Source organism: Oncorhynchus gorbuscha, linkage group LG24, assembly GCF_021184085.1.
Source record: "Oncorhynchus gorbuscha isolate QuinsamMale2020 ecotype Even-year linkage group LG24, OgorEven_v1.0, whole genome shotgun sequence".
Lineage (NCBI taxonomy): Eukaryota > Metazoa > Chordata > Actinopteri > Salmoniformes > Salmonidae > Oncorhynchus > Oncorhynchus gorbuscha.
The window spans coordinates 64,959,678-64,977,008 of record NC_060196.1 but is presented as its reverse complement, the minus strand read 5'-3'; the positions used below and the strand labels follow the sequence as shown (position 1 = coordinate 64,977,008).

The 17,331-nt window shown below is 41.2% G+C and overlaps 1 protein-coding gene across 1 annotated transcript in view; it reads right to left on the bottom strand.

Moving 5' to 3' along the window:
- necab1 (N-terminal EF-hand calcium binding protein 1) overlaps positions 1 to 17,331 on the bottom strand; it is a 152,482-nt gene that overhangs the window by 20,524 nt on the left and 114,627 nt on the right. The window contains exon 9 of the mRNA XM_046327275.1: positions 5,818 to 5,871. Coding sequence (XP_046183231.1) covers positions 5,818 to 5,871 — 54 coding nt within the window. The remainder of the gene's footprint in view (positions 1 to 5,817; positions 5,872 to 17,331) is intronic.

Sequence of the window (17,331 nt, the reverse complement as noted above, 5' to 3'; positions counted from 1 at the left end):
AAACAGGGTGACAGACAGAACACGGTGACAGATAGATCAGGACGACAGACAGAACAGGGCGACAGACAGAACAGGGTGACAGACAGATAGAAGGGTGACAGACAGAACAGGGTGACAGACAGAACAGGGTGACAGACAGAACAGGGTGACAGAACAAACAGGGTTACAGAATAAACAGGGTGACAGAACAAACAGGGTGACAGGCAGAACACGGTGACAGAACAAACAGGGTGACAGACAGAACAGGGTGACAGACAGATCAGGACGACAGACAGAACAGGGTTACAGAACAAACAGGGTGACAGACAGAACAGGGTGACAGACAGAACAGGGTGACAGACAGATCAGGACGATAGACAGAACAGGGTGACAGAACAAACAGGGTGACAGACAGAACACGGTGACAGACAGAACACGGTGACAGACAGAACAGGGTGACAGACGGAACAGGGTGACAGACAGAATAGGGTGACAGAACAAACAGGGTGACAGACAGAACAGGGCGACAGACGGAACAGGGTGACAGAACAAACAAGGTGACAGACAGAACAGGGCGACAGACAGAACAGGGTGACAGACAGAACACGGTGACAGACAGAACAGGGTGACAAACAGAACAGGGTGACAGACAGAACAGGGCGACAGACAGAACACAGTGACAGACAGATCAGGACGACAGACAGAACAGGGCGACAGACAGAACAGGGCGACAGACAGAACAGGGTAACAGACAGAACAGGGTGCCAGACAGAACAAGGTGACAGAACAAACAGGGTGACAGACAGAACAGGGTGACAGACAGATCAGGGCGACAGACAGAACAGGGCGACAGACAGATCAGGGTGACAGACAGAACAGGATGACAGAACGAACAGGGTGACAGACAGATCAGGGTGACAGACAAAACAGGGTGACAGAACAAACAGGGTGACAGACAGAACACGGTGATAGACAGAACAGGGCGACAGACAGAACAGGGCGACAGACAGAACAGGGCGACAGACAGAACAGGGTGACAGACAGATAGAAGGGTGACAGACAGAACAGGGTGACAGACAGAACAGAGTGACAGACAGAACAGGGTGACAGACGGAACAGGGTACAGAACAAGCAGGGTAACAGAATAAACAGGGTGACAGAACAAACAGGGTGACAGACAGAACAGGGTGACAGACAGAACAGGGTGACAGACAGATCAGGGTGACAGACAGAACAGGGTGACAGACAGAACAGGGTGACAGAACAAACAGGGTGACAGACAGAACAGGGTGACAGACAGATCAGGGTGACAGACAGAACAGGGTGACAGACAGAACAGGGTGACAGAACAAACAGGGTGACAGAACAAACAGGGTGACAGACAGAACAGGGTGCCAGACAGAACAGGATGAACACAGTGACCGAACGAACAGGGTGACATACAGAACAGGGTGACAGACAGAACAGGGTGACAGAACAAACAGGGTGACATACAGAACAGGGTGACATACAGAACAGGGTGACAGATAGAACAGGGTGACAGACAGAACAGGGTGCAAGAACAAACACGGTGACAGACAGAACAGGGTGACAGACAGGTCAGGGTGACAGACAGGACAGGTGACAGACAGAACACAGTGACAGACAGAACAGGGTGACAGACAGATCAGGACGATAGACAGAACAGGGTGACAGAACTAACAGGGTGACAGACAGAACACGGTGACAGACAGATCAGGGTGACAGAACAAACAGGGTGACAGACAGAACAGGGTGACAGACAGAACAGGGTGACAGACAGAACAGGGCGACAGACAGAACACGGTGACAGACAGATCAGGACGACAGACAGAACAGGGCGACAGACAGAACAGGGCGACAGACAGAACAGGGCGACAGACAGAACAGGGTGATAGACAGAACAGGGTGACAGAACAAACAGGGTGACAGAACAAACAGGGTGATAGACAGAACAGGGTGACAGACAGAACAGGGCGACAGACAGAACAGGGCGACAGACAGAAAAGGGTGACAGAACGAACAGGGTGACAGACAGATCAGGGTGACAGACAAAACAGGGTGACAGAACAAACAGGGTGACAGACAGAACACGGTGACAGATAGATCAGGACGACAGACAGAACAGGGCGACAGACAGAACAGGGTGACAGACAGATAGAAGGGTGACAGACAGAACAGGGTGACAGACAGAACAGGGTGACAGACAGAACAGGGTGACAGAACAAACAGGGTTACAGAATAAACAGGGTGACAGAACAAACAGGGTGACAGGCAGAACACGGTGACAGAACAAACAGGGTGACAGACAGAACAGGGTGACAGACAGATCAGGACGACAGACAGAACAGGGTTACAGAACAAACAGGGTGACAGACAGAACAGGGTGACAGACAGAACAGGGTGACAGACAGAACAGGGTGACAGACAGATCAGGACGATAGACAGAACAGGGTGACAGAACAAACAGGGTGACAGACAGAACACGGTGACAGACAGAACACGGTGACAGACAGAACAGGGTGACAGACGGAACAGGGTGACAGACAGAACAGGGTGACAGAACAAACAGGGTGACAGACAGAACAGGGCGACAGACGGAACAGGGTGACAGAACAAACAAGGTGACAGACAGAACAGGGCGACAGACAGAACAAACAAGGTGACAGACAGAACAGGGCGACAGACAGAACAGGGTGACAGACAGAACACGGTGACAGACAGAACAGGGTGACAAACAGAACAGGGTGACAGACAGAACAGGGCGACAGACAGAACACAGTGACAGACAGATCAGGACGACAGACAGAACAGGGCGACAGACAGAACAGGGCGACAGACAGAACAGGGTAACAGACAGAACAGGGTGCCAGACAGAACAAGGTGACAGAACAAACAGGGTGACAGACAGAACAGGGTGACAGACAGATCAGGGCGACAGACAGAACAGGGCGACAGACAGATCAGGGTGACAGACAGAACAGGATGACAGAACGAACAGGGTGACAGACAGATCAGGGTGACAGACAAAACAGGGTGACAGAACAAACAGGGTGACAGACAGAACACGGTGATAGACAGAACAGGGCGACAGACAGAACAGGGCGACAGACAGAACAGGGCGACAGACAGAACAGGGTGACAGACAGATAGAAGGGTGACAGACAGAACAGGGTGACAGACAGAACAGAGTGACAGACAGAACAGGGTGACAGACGGAACAGGGTACAGAACAAGCAGGGTGACAGAATAAACAGGGTGACAGAACAAACAGGGTGACAGGCAGAACACGGTGACAGACAGAACAGGGTGACAGAACAAACAGGGTGACAGACAGAACACGGTGACAGACAGAACAGGGTGACAGAACAAACAGGTTGACAGACAGAACACGGTGACAGACAAATCAGGACAACAGACAGAACAGGGTGACAGACAGATAGAAGGGTGACAGACAGAACAGGGTGACAGACAGAACAGGGTGACATACAGAATAGGAGAACAGGGTGACAGACAGAACAGGGTGACAGACAGAACAGGGTGACAGACAGATCAGGACGACAGACAGAACAGGGTGACAGACAGAACAGGGTGACAGACAGATAGAAGGGTGACAGACAGATAGAAGGGTGACAGACAGAACAGGTTGACAGACAGAACAGGGCGACAGACAGAACAGGGTGACAGACAGAACACGGTGACAGACAGAACAGGGTGACAGACAGAACAGGGTGACAGACAGAACAGGGTGACAGACAGATCAGGACGACAGACAGAACAGGGCGACAGACAGATCAGGGCGACAGACAGAACACGGTGACAGACAGATCAGGATGACAGACAGATAGAAGGGTGACAGACAGAACAGGGTGACAGACAGAACAGGGTGACAGACAGAACAGGAGAACAGGGTGACAGACAGAACAGGGTGACAGACAGATCAGGACGACAGACAGAACAGGGTGACAGACAGATAGAAGGGTGACAGAACAAACAGGGTGACAGGCAGAACACGGTGACAGAACAAACAGGGTGACAGACAGAACAGGGTGACAGACAGATCAGGACGACAGACAGAACAGGGTTACAGAACAAACAGGGTGACAGACAGAACAGGGTGACAGACAGAACAGGGTGACAGACAGATCAGGACGATAGACAGAACAGGGTGACAGAACAAACAGGGTGACAGACAGAACACGGTGACAGACAGAACACGGTGACAGACAGAACAGGGTGACAGACGGAACAGGGTGACAGACAGAACAGGGTGACAGAACAAACAGGGTGACAGACAGAACAGGGCGACAGACGGAACAGGGTGACAGAACAAACAAGGTGACAGACAGAACAGGGCGACAGACAGAACAGGGTGACAGACAGAACACGGTGACAGACAGAACAGGGTGACAAACAGAACAGGGTGACAGACAGAACAGGGCGACAGACAGAACACAGTGACAGACAGATCAGGACGACAGACAGAACAGGGCGACAGACAGAACAGGGCGACAGACAGAACAGGGTAACAGACAGAACAGGGTGCCAGACAGAACAAGGTGACAGAACAAACAGGGTGACAGACAGAACAGGGTGACAGACAGATCAGGGCGACAGACAGAACAGGGCGACAGACAGATCAGGGTGACAGACAGAACAGGATGACAGAACGAACAGGGTGACAGACAGATCAGGGTGACAGACAAAACAGGGTGACAGAACAAACAGGGTGACAGACAGAACACGGTGATAGACAGAACAGGGCGACAGACAGAACAGGGCGACAGACAGAACAGGGCGACAGACAGAACAGGGTGACAGACAGATAGAAGGGTGACAGACAGAACAGGGTGACAGACAGAACAGAGTGACAGACAGAACAGGGTGACAGACGGAACAGGGTACAGAACAAGCAGGGTGACAGAATAAACAGGGTGACAGAACAAACAGGGTGACAGGCAGAACACGGTGACAGACAGAACAGGGTGACAGAACAAACAGGGTGACAGACAGAACACGGTGACAGACAGAACAGGGTGACAGAACAAACAGGTTGACAGACAGAACACGGTGACAGACAAATCAGGACAACAGACAGAACAGGGTGACAGACAGATAGAAGGGTGACAGACAGAACAGGGTGACAGACAGAACAGGGTGACATACAGAATAGGAGAACAGGGTGACAGACAGAACAGGGTGACAGACAGAACAGGGTGACAGACAGATCAGGACGACAGACAGAACAGGGTGACAGACAGAACAGGGTGACAGACAGATAGAAGGGTGACAGACAGATAGAAGGGTGACAGACAGAACAGGTTGACAGACAGAACAGGGCGACAGACAGAACAGGGTGACAGACAGAACACGGTGACAGACAGAACAGGGTGACAGACAGAACAGGGTGACAGACAGAACAGGGTGACAGACAGATCAGGACGACAGACAGAACAGGGCGACAGACAGATCAGGGCGACAGACAGAACACGGTGACAGACAGATCAGGATGACAGACAGATAGAAGGGTGACAGACAGAACAGGGTGACAGACAGAACAGGGTGACAGACAGAACAGGAGAACAGGGTGACAGACAGAACAGGGTGACAGACAGATCAGGACGACAGACAGAACAGGGTGACAGACAGAACAGGGTGACAGACAGATAGAAGGGTGACAGACAGAAACGGGTGACAGACAGAACAGGGTGACAGACAGATAGAAGGGTGACAGACAGAACAGGGTGACAGACAGAACAGGGTGACAGACAGAAGGGTGACAGACAGATAGAAGGGTAATGCTAATAGTAGATAAGTTACTGATTTGGTGATTCCTTCCAACACCTCCTCTTCAACTGGCTCCATACGAACTTCCTGGAAGAAACCGGAGACCCAAGTCAGTGTGTATGTTTTTGTGTGTGTGTGTGTGTGTGCGCATGTGTGTGTGCGCATGTGTGTGTGTGTGAAGGGTGCCTTGCTAAGAAACACTTCAGTAATTTACATGTTTACTGCACTGTGTGACTCATACAAGTCAGTGACCAGTGAGAGAATGATAGAGAGATGGAGAGAGTTATATAGAGATGGAGAGAGTTATATAGAGATGGAGAGAGTTATATAGAGATGGAGAGAGTTATATAGAGATGGAGAGAGTTATATAGAGATGGAGAGAGTTATATAGAGATGGAGATGGAGAGAGTTATATAGAGATGGAGAGAGTTATATAGAGATGGAGAGAGTTATATAGAGATGGAGGAGTTATATAGAGATGGAGAGAGTTATATAGAGATGGAGATATAGAGATGGAGATGGAGAGAGTTATATAGAGATGGAGAGAGTTATATAGAGATGGAGATGGAGAGAGTTATATAGAGATGGAGAGAGTTATATAGAGATGGAGATGAGATATAGAGATGGAGAGTTATATAGAGATGGAGATGGAAGAGTTATATAGAGATGGAGAGAGTTATATAGAGATGGAGATGAGAGTTATATAGAGATGGAGAGAGTTATATAGAGATGAGAGAGTTATATAGAGATGGAAAGAGTTATATAGAGATGGAGAGAGTTATATAGAGATGGAGAGAGTTATATAGAGATGGAGAGAGTTATATAGAGATGGAGAGAGTTATATAGAGATGGAGATGGAGAGAGTTATATAGAGATGGAGATGGAGAAAGTTATATAGAGATGGAGAGAGTTATATAGAGATGGAGATGGAGTTATATAGAGATGGAGAGAGTTATATAGATATGGAGAGTTATATAGAGATGGAGAGAGTTATATAGAGATGGAGATGGAGAGAGTTATATAGAGATGGAGAGAGTTATATAGAGATGGAGAGAGTTATATAGAGATGGAGAGAGTTATATAGAGATGGAAAGAGTTATATAGAGATGGAGATGGAGAGAGTTATATAGAGATGGAGAGAGTTATATAGAGATGGAGATGGAGAGAGTTATATAGAGATGGAGATGGAGAGAGTTATATAGAGATGGAGAGGGTGGATGGAAAGAGTTATATAGAGATGGAGATGGAGAGAGTTATATAGAGATGGAGAGAGTTATATAGAGATGGAGATGGAGAGAGTTATATAGAGATGGAGAGAGTTATATAGAGATGGAGATGGAGAGAGTTATATAGAGATGGAGATGGAGAGGTTATATAGAGATGGAGAGAGTTATATAGAGATGGAATGGAGAGAGTTATATAGAGATGGAGATGGAGAGAGTTATATAGAGATGGATGAGAGAGTTATATAGAGATGGAAAGAGTTATAGAGATGGAGATGAGTTATATAGAGATGGAGATGGAGAGAGTTATATAGAGATGGAGATTATATAGAGATGGAGAGTTATATAGAGATGGAAAGAGTTATATAGAGATGGAGATGGAGAGTTATATAGAGATGGAGATGGAGAGAGTTATATAGAGATGGAGAGAGATTTATATAGAGATGGAGATGGAGAGAGTTATATAGAGATGGAGAGATGGAGTTATATAGAGATGGAGAGAGTTATATAGAGATGGAAAGAGTTATATAGAGATGGAGATGGAGAGAGTTATATAGAGATGGAGAGAGTTATATAGAGATGGAGATGGAGAGAGTTATATAGAGATGGAGAGAGTTATATAGAGATGGAGATGGAGAGAGTTATATAGAGATGGAGATGGAGAGAGTTATATAGAGATGGAGAGAGTTATATAGAGATGGATGAGAGTTATATAGAGATGGAGATGGAGAGTTATATAGAGATGGAGAGAGTTATATAGAGATGGAGAGAGAGTTATATAGAGATGGAGAGAGTTATATAGAGATGGAGAGAGTTATATAGAGATGGAAAAGAGTTATATAGAGATGGAGATGGAGAGAGTTATATAGAGATGGAGAGAGTTATATAGAGATGGAGAGAGTTATATAGAGATGGAGATGAGTTAGAGGAGATTATATAGAGATGGAGAGAGTTATATAGAGATGGAAAGAGTTATATAGAGATGGAGATGGAGAGAGTTATATAGAGATGAGATGGATATAGAGATGGAGAGAGTTATATAGAGATGGAGAGAGTTATATAGAGATGGAGAGAGTTATATAGAGATGGAGATGGAGAGTTATATAGAGATGGAGATGGAGAGAGTTATATAGAGATGGAGAGAGTTATATAGAGATGGAGAGAGAGATTATATAGAGATGGAGAGAGTTATATAGAGATGGAGAGAGAGTTATATAGAGAGTGGAATATAGAGATGGAAAGAGTTATATAGAGATGGAGAGAGTTATATAGAGATGGAGAGTTATATAGAGATGGAGAGAGTTATATAGAGATGGAAAGAGTTATATAGAGATGGAGATGGAGAGAGTTATATAGAGATGGAGAGAGTTATATAGAGATGGAGAGAGTTATATAGAGATGGAGAGAGTTATATAGAGATGGAGATGGAGAGAGTTATATAGAGATGGAGAGAGTTATATAGAGATGGAGATGGAGAGAGTTATATAGAGATGGAGAGAGTTATATAGAGATGGAGATGGAGAGTTATATAGAGATGGAGAGTTATATAGAGATGGAGATGGAGAGAGTTATATAGAGATGGAGAGAGTTATATAGAGATGGAGATGGAGATGGAGAGAGTTATATAGAGATGGAGATGGAGAGAGTTATATAGAGATGGAGAGAGTTATATAGAGATGGAGAGAGTTATATAGAGATGGAGATGGAGAGAGTTATATAGAGATGGAGAGAGAGAGTTATATAGAGATGGAGAGAGTTATATAGAGATGGAGAAGAGTTATATAGAGATGGAGATGGAGAGAGTTATATAGAGATGGAGATGGAGAGAGTTATATAGAGATGGAGAGAGTTATATAGAGATGGAGAGAGTTATATAGAGATGGAGATGGAGAGAGTTATATAGAGATGGAGAGAGTTATATAGAGATGGAGAGAGTTATATAGAGATGGAGAGAGTTATATAGAGATGGAAAGAGTTATATAGAGATGGAGATGGAGAGAGTTATATAGAGATGGAGATGGAGAGAGTTATATAGAGATGGAGAGAGTTATATAGAGATGGAGAGAGTTATATAGAGATGGAGATGGAGAGAGTTATATAGAGATGGAGAGAGTTATATAGAGATGGAGATGGAGAGAGTTATATAGAGATGGAGAGAGTTATATAGAGATGGAGAGAGTTATATAGAGATGGAAAGAGTTATATAGAGATGGAGATGGAGAGAGTTATATAGAGATGGAGAGAGTTATATAGAGATGGAGAGAGTTATATAGAGATGGAGATGGAGAGAGTTATATAGAGATGGAGAGAGTTATATAGAGATGGAGAGAGTTATATAGAGATGGAAAGAGTTATATAGAGATGGAGATGGAGAGAGTTATATAGAGATGGAGAGAGTTATATAGAGATGGAGAGAGTTATATAGAGATAGAGAGAGTTATATAGAGATGGAAAGAGTTATATAGAGATGGAGATGGAGAGAGTTATATAGAGATGGAGATGGAGAGAGTTATATAGAGATGGAGAGAGTTATATAGAGATGGAGAGAGTTATATAGAGATGGAGATGGAGAGAGTTATATAGAGATGGAGAGAGTTATATAGAGATGGAGATGGAGAGAGTTATATAGAGATGGAGAGAGTTATATAGAGATGGAGAGAGTTATATAGAGATGGAAAGAGTTATATAGAGATGGAGATGGAGAGAGTTATATAGAGATGGAGAGAGTTATATAGAGATGGAGAGAGTTATATAGAGATGGAGATGGAGAGAGTTATATAGAGATTATATAGAGATGGAGAGAGTTATATAGAGATGGAAAGAGTTATATAGAGATGGAGATGGAGAGAGTTATATAGAGATGGAGAGAGTTATATAGAGATGGAGATAGTTATATAGAGATAGAGAGAGTTATATAGAGATGGAAAGAGTTATATAGAGATGGAGATGGAGAGAGTTATATAGAGATGGAGAGAGTTATATAGAGATGGAGATGGAGAGAGTTATATAGAGATGGAGATGGAGAGAGTTATATAGAGATGGAGAGAGTTATATAGAGATGGAGATTATAAAGAGATGGAGAGTTATATAGAGATGGAGAGAGTTATATAGAGACGGAGATGGAGAGAGTTATATAGAGATGGAGATGGAGAGAGTTATATAGAGATGGAGAGAGATGGAGAGAGTTATATAGAGATGGAAAGAGTTATATAGAGATGGAGATGGAGAGAGTTATATAGAGATGGAGAGAGTTATATAGAGATGGAGATAGTTATATAGAGATAGAGAGAGTTATATAGAGATGGAAAGAGTTATATAGAGATGGAGATGGAGAGAGTTATATAGAGATGGAGAGAGTTATATAGAGATGGAGATGGAGAGAGTTATATAGAGATGGAGAGAGTTATATAGAGATGGAGAGAGTTATATAGAGATGGAGAGAGTTATATAGAGATGGAGATGGAGAGAGTTATATAGAGATGGAGAGAGTTATATAGAGATGGAGAGAGTTATATAGAGATGGAGAGTTATATAGAGATGGAGATGGAGTTATATAGAGATGGAGATGGAGAGAGATGGATTATATAGAGATGGAGAGAGTTATATAGAGATGGAAAGAGTTATATAGAGATGGAGATGGAGAGAGTTATATAGAGATGGAGATGGAGAGAGTTATATAGAGATGGAGAGAGTTATATAGAGATGGAGAGAGTTATATAGAGATGGAAAGAGTTATATAGAGATGGAGATGGAGAGAGTTATATAGAGATGGAGAGAGTTATATAGAGATGGAGAGAGTTATATAGAGATAGAGAGAGTTATATAGAGATGGAAAGAGTTATATAGAGATGGAGATGGAGAGAGTTATATAGAGATGGAGAGAGTTATATAGAGATGGAGATGGAGAGAGTTATATAGAGATGGAGAGTTATATAGAGATGGAGATGGAGAGAGTTATATAGAGATGGAGAGAGTTATATAGAGATGGAGATGGAGAGAGTTATATAGAGATGGAGAGAGTTATATAGAGATGGAGAGAGAAATATAGAGATAGAGAGAATTATATAGAGATGGAGAGAGTTATATAGAGATGGAGATGGAGAGAGTTATATAGAGATGGAGAGAGTTATATAGAGATGGAGATGGGGAGAGTTATATAGATATGGAGAGAGTTATATAGAGATGGAGAGAGTTATATAGAGATGGAAAGAGTTATATAGAGATGGAGATGGAGAGTTATATAGAGATGGAGAGAGTTATATAGAGATGGAGATGGAGAGAGTTATATAGAGATGGAGAGAGTTATATAGAGATGGAGAGAGTTATATAGAGATGGAGAGAGTTATATAGATATGGAGAGAGTTATATAGAGATGGAGAGAGTTATATAGAGATGGAGATGGAGAGAGTTATATAGAGATGGAGAGAGTTATATAGAGATGGAGAGAGTTATATAGAGATGGAGATGGAGAGAGGTATATGGAGATGGAGAGAGTTATATAGAGATGGAGAGAGTTATATAGAGATGGAGAGAGTTATATAGAGATGGAGAGAGTTATATAGAGATGGAGAGAGTTATATAGAGATGGAGATGGAGAGAGTTATATAGATATGGAGAGAGTTATATAGAGATGGAGAGAGTTATATAGAGATGGAAAGAGTTATATAGAGATGGAGATGGAGAGAGTTATATAGAGATGGAGAGAGTTATATAGAGATGGAGATGGAGAGAGTTATATAGAGATGGAGAGAGTTATATAGAGATGGAAAGAGTTATATAGAGATGGAGATGGAGAGAGTTATATAGAGATGGAGAGAGTTATATAGAGATGGAGATGGAGAGAGTTATATAGAGATGGAGAGAGTTATATAGAGATGGAGAGAGTTATATAGAGATGGAGATGGAGATAGTTATATAGAGATGGAGAGAGTTGTATAGAGATGGAGAGAGTTATATAGAGATGGAGAGAGTTATATAGAGATGGAGAGAGTTATATAGAGATGGAGATGGAGAGAGTTATATAGATATGGAGAGAGTTATATAGAGATGGAGAGAGTTATATAGAGATGGAAAGAGATAGAGATGGAGATGGAGAGAGTTATATAGAGATGGAGAGAGTTATATAGAGATGGAGATGGAGAGAGTTATATAGAGATGGAGAGAGTTATATAGAGATGGAGATGGAAAGAGTTATATAGAGTTGGAGATGGTGAGAGTTATATAGAGATGGAGAGAGTTATATAGAGATGGAGATGGAGAGAGTTATATAGAGATGGAGATTATATAGAGATGGAAAGAGTTATATAGAGATGGAGATGGAGAGTTATATAGAGATGGAGATGGAGAGAGTTATATAGAGATGGAGAGAGATGGATGGAAAGAGTTATATAGAGATGGAGATATAGAGATGGAAATTATATAGAGATGGAGAGAGAGAGTTATATAGAGATGGAGAGAGAGAGTATATAGAGATGGAGAGAGTTATATAGAGAGGAGTTATATAGAGATGGAGATGGAGAGAGTTATATAGAGATTATATAGAGATGGAGAGAGTTATATAGCGATGGAGATGGAGAGAGTTATATAGAGATGGAGAGAGTTATATAGAGATGGAGATGGAGAGAGTTATATAGAGATGGAAAGAGTTATATAGAGATGGAGATGGAGAGAGTTATATAGAGATGGAGAGAGTTATATAGAGATGGAGAGAGTTATATAGAGATGGAGATGGAGAGAGTTATATAGAGATGGAGAGAGTTATGTAGAGATGGAGAGAGTTTTATAGAGATTGAGATGGAGAGAGTTATATAGGATGGAGAGAGTTATATAGAGATGGAGAGAGTTATATAGAGATGGAGAGAGTTATATAGAGATGGAGAGAGTTATATAGATATGGAGAGAGTTATATAGAGATGGAGATGGAGAGAGTTATATAGAGATGGAGAGAGTTATATAGAGATGGAGATGGAGAGAGTTATATAGAGATGGAGAGAGTTATATAGAGATGGAGAGAGTTATATAGAGATGGAGATGGAGAGAGTTATATAGAGATGGAGAGAGTTATATAGAGATGGAAAGAGTTATATAGAGATGGAGATGGAGAGAGTTATATAGAGATGGAGATGGAGAGAGTTATATAGAGATGGAGAGAGTTATATAGAGATGGAAAGAGTTATATAGAGATGGAGATGGAGAGAGTTATATAGAGATGGAGATGGAGAGAGTTATATAGAGATGGAGAGAGTTATATAGAGATGGAAAGAGTTATATGGAGATGGAGAGAGTTATATAGAGATGGAGAGAGTTATATAGAGAGATGGATAGAGTTATATATAGACGGAGAGAGAGTTATATAGAGATGGAGAGAGTTATATAGAGATGGAGATGGAGAGAGTTATATAGAGATGGAGAGAGTTATATAGAGATGGAGAGAGTTATATAGAGATGGAGATGGAGAGAGTTATATAGAGATGGAGAGAGTTATATAGAGATGGAGATGGAGAGAGTTATATAGAGATGGAGAGAGTTATATAGAGATGGAAAGAGTTATATAGAGATGGAGATGGAGAGAGTTATATAGAGATGGAGAGAGTTATATAGAGATGGAGAGAGTTATATAGAGATGGAGATGGAGAGAGTTATATAGAGATGGAGAGAGTTATATAGAGATGGAGAGAGTTATATAGAGATTGAGATGGAGAGAGTTATATAGGGATGGAGAGAGTTATATAGAGATGGAGAGAGTTATATAGAGATGGAGAGAGTTATATAGATATGGAGAGAGTTATATAGAGATGGAGATGGAGAGAGTTATATAGAGATGGAGAGAGTTATATAGAGATGGAGATGGAGAGAGTTATATAGAGATGGAGAGAGTTATATAGAGATGGAGAGAGTTATATAGAGATGGAGATGGAGTTATATAGAGATGGAGAGAGTTATATAGAGATGGAGATGGAGAGTTATATAGAGATGGAGAGAGTTATATAGAGATGGAAAGAGTTATATAGAGATGGAGATGGAGAGAGTTATATAGAGATGGAGAGAGTTATATAGAGATGGAGAGAGTTATATAGAGATGGAGAGAGTTATATAGAGATGGAGATGGAGAGAGTTCTATAGAGATGGAGATAGTTATATAGAGAGTTAGTTATATAGAGATGGAGAGAGTTATATAGAGATGGAGAGAGTTACATAGAGATGGAGATGGAGAGAGTTATATAGAGATGGAGAGAGTTATATAGAGATGGAGATGGAGAGAGTTATATAGAGATGGAGATAGTTATATAGAGATGGAGAGAGTTATATAGAGATGGAGAGAGTTATATAGAGATGGATGGAGTTATATAGAGATGGATGGAGTTATATAGAGATGGAGATGGAGAGAGTTATATAGAGATGGAGAGAGTTATATAGAGATGGAGAGAGTTATATAGAGATGGAGATGGAGAGAGTATATGGAGATGGAGAGTTATATAGAGATGGAGAGAGTTATATAGAGATGGAGAGAGTTATATAGAGATGGAGAGAGTTATATAGAGATGGAGATGGAGAGAGTTATATAGAGATGGAGAGAGTTATATAGATATGGAGAGAGTTATATAGAGATGGAGATGGAGAGAGTTATATAGAGATGGAGAGAGTTATATAGAGATGGAGATGGAGAGAGTTATATAGAGATGGAGAGAGTTATATAGAGATGGAGAGAGTTATATAGAGATGGAGATGGAGAGAGTTATATAGAGATGGAGAGAGTTATATAGAGATGGAGATGGAGAGAGTTATATAGAGATGGAGAGAGTTATATAGAGATGGAGATGGAGAGAGTTATATAGAGATGGAGAGAGTTATATAGAGATGGAGAGAGTTATATAGAGATGGAAAGAGTTATATAGAGATGGAGATGGAGAGAGTTATATAGAGATGGAGAGAGTTATATAGAGATGGAGAGAGTTATATAGAGATGGAGATGGAGAGAGTTATATAGAGATGGAGAGAGTTATATAGAGATGGAGAGAGTTATATAGAGATGGAAAGAGTTATATAGAGATGGAGATGGAGAGAGTTATATAGAGATGGAGAGAGTTATATAGAGATGGAGATAGTTATATAGAGATAGAGAGAGTTATATAGAGATGGAAAGAGTTATATAGAGATGGAGATGGAGAGAGTTATATAGAGATGGAGAGAGTTATATAGAGATGGAGATGGAGAGAGTTATATGGAGATGGAGAGAGTTATATAGAGATGGAGAGAGTTATATAGAGATGGAGAGAGTTATAAAGAGATGGAGAGAGTTATATAGAGATGGAGAGAGTTATATAGAGACGGAGATGGAGAGAGTTATATAGAGATGGAGATGGAGAGAGTTATATAGAGATGGAGAGAGTTATATAGAGATGGAGAGAGTTATATAGAGATGGAAAGAGTTATATAGAGATGGAGATGGAGAGAGTTATATAGAGATGGAGAGAGTTATATAGAGATGGAGATAGTTATATAGAGATAGAGAGAGTTATATAGAGATGGAAAGAGTTATATAGAGATGGAGATGGAGAGAGTTATATAGAGATGGAGAGAGTTATATAGAGATGGAGATGGAGAGAGTTATATAGAGATGGAGAGAGTTATATAGAGATGGAGAGAGTTATAAAGAGATGGAGAGAGTTATATAGAGATGGAGATGGAGAGAGTTATATAGAGATGGAGAGAGTTATATAGAGATTGAGAGAGTTATATAGAGATGGAAAGAGTTATATAGAGATGGAGATGGAGAGAGTTATATAGAGATGGAGATGGAGAGAGTTATATAGAGATGGAGAGAGTTATATAGAGATGGAGAGAGTTATATAGAGATGGAAAGAGTTATATAGAGACGGAGATGGAGAGAGTTATATAGAGATGGAGATGGAGAGAGTTATATAGAGATGGAGAGAGTTATATAGAGATGGAGAGAGTTATATAGAGATGGAAAGAGTTATATAGAGATGGAGATGGAGATGGAGAGAGTTATATAGAGATGGAGAGAGTTATATAGAGATGGAGAGAGTTATATAGAGATAGAGAGAGTTATATAGAGATGGAAAGAGTTATATAGAGATGGAGATGGAGAGAGTTATATAGAGATGGAGAGAGTTATATAGAGATGGAGATGGAGAGAGTTATATAGAGATGGAGAGTTATATAGAGATGGAGATGGAGAGAGTTATATAGAGATGGAGATAGTTATATAGAGATGGAGAGAGTTATATAGAGAGAGTTATATAGAGATGGAGAGAGTTATATAGAGATGGATGAGAGTTATATAGAGATGGATGAGAGTTATATAGAGATGGAGATGGAGAGAGTTATATAGAGATGGAGAGAGTTATATAGAGATGGAGAGAGTTATATAGAGATGGAGATGGAGAGAGGTATATGGAGATGGAGAGAGTTATATAGAGATGGAGAGAGTTATATAGAGATGGAGAGAGTTATATAGAGATGGAGAGAGTTATATAGAGATGGAGATGGAGAGAGTTATATAGAGATGGAGAGAGTTATATAGAGATGGAGAGAGTTATATAGAGATGGAGATGGAGAGAGTTATATAGAGATGGAGAGAGTTATATAGAGATGGAGATGGAGAGAGTTATATAGAGATGGAGAGAGTTATATAGAGATGGAGAGAGTTATATAGAGATGGAGATGGATGGAGAGTTATATAGAGATGGAGAGAGTTATATAGAGATGGAGATGGAGAGAGTTATATAGAGATGGAGAGTTATATAGAGATGGAGATGGAGAGAGTATATAGAGATGGAGATGGAGAGAGTTATATAGAGATGGAAAGAGTTATATAGAGATGGAGATGAGTTATTATATAGAGATGGAGAGAGTTATATAGAGATGGAGAGAGTTATATAGAGATGGAGATGGAGAGAGTTATATAGAGATGGAGAGAGAGAGTTATATAGAGATGGAGAGAGTTATATAGAGATGGAAAGAGTTATATAGAGATGGAGATGGAGAGAGTTATATAGAGATGGAGAGAGTTATATAGAGATGGAGATAGTTATATAGAGATAGAGAGAGTTATATAGAGATGGAAAGAGTTATATAGAGATGGAGATGGAGAGAGTTATATAGAGATGGAGAGAGTTATATAGAGATGGAGATGGAGAGAGTTATATAGAGATGGAGATGGAGAGAGTTATATAGAGATGGAGAGAGTTATATAGAGATGGAGAGAGTTATAAAGAGATGGAGAGAGTTATATAGAGATGGAGAGAGTTATATAGAGACGGAGATGGAGAGAGTTATATAGAGATGGAGATGGAGAGAG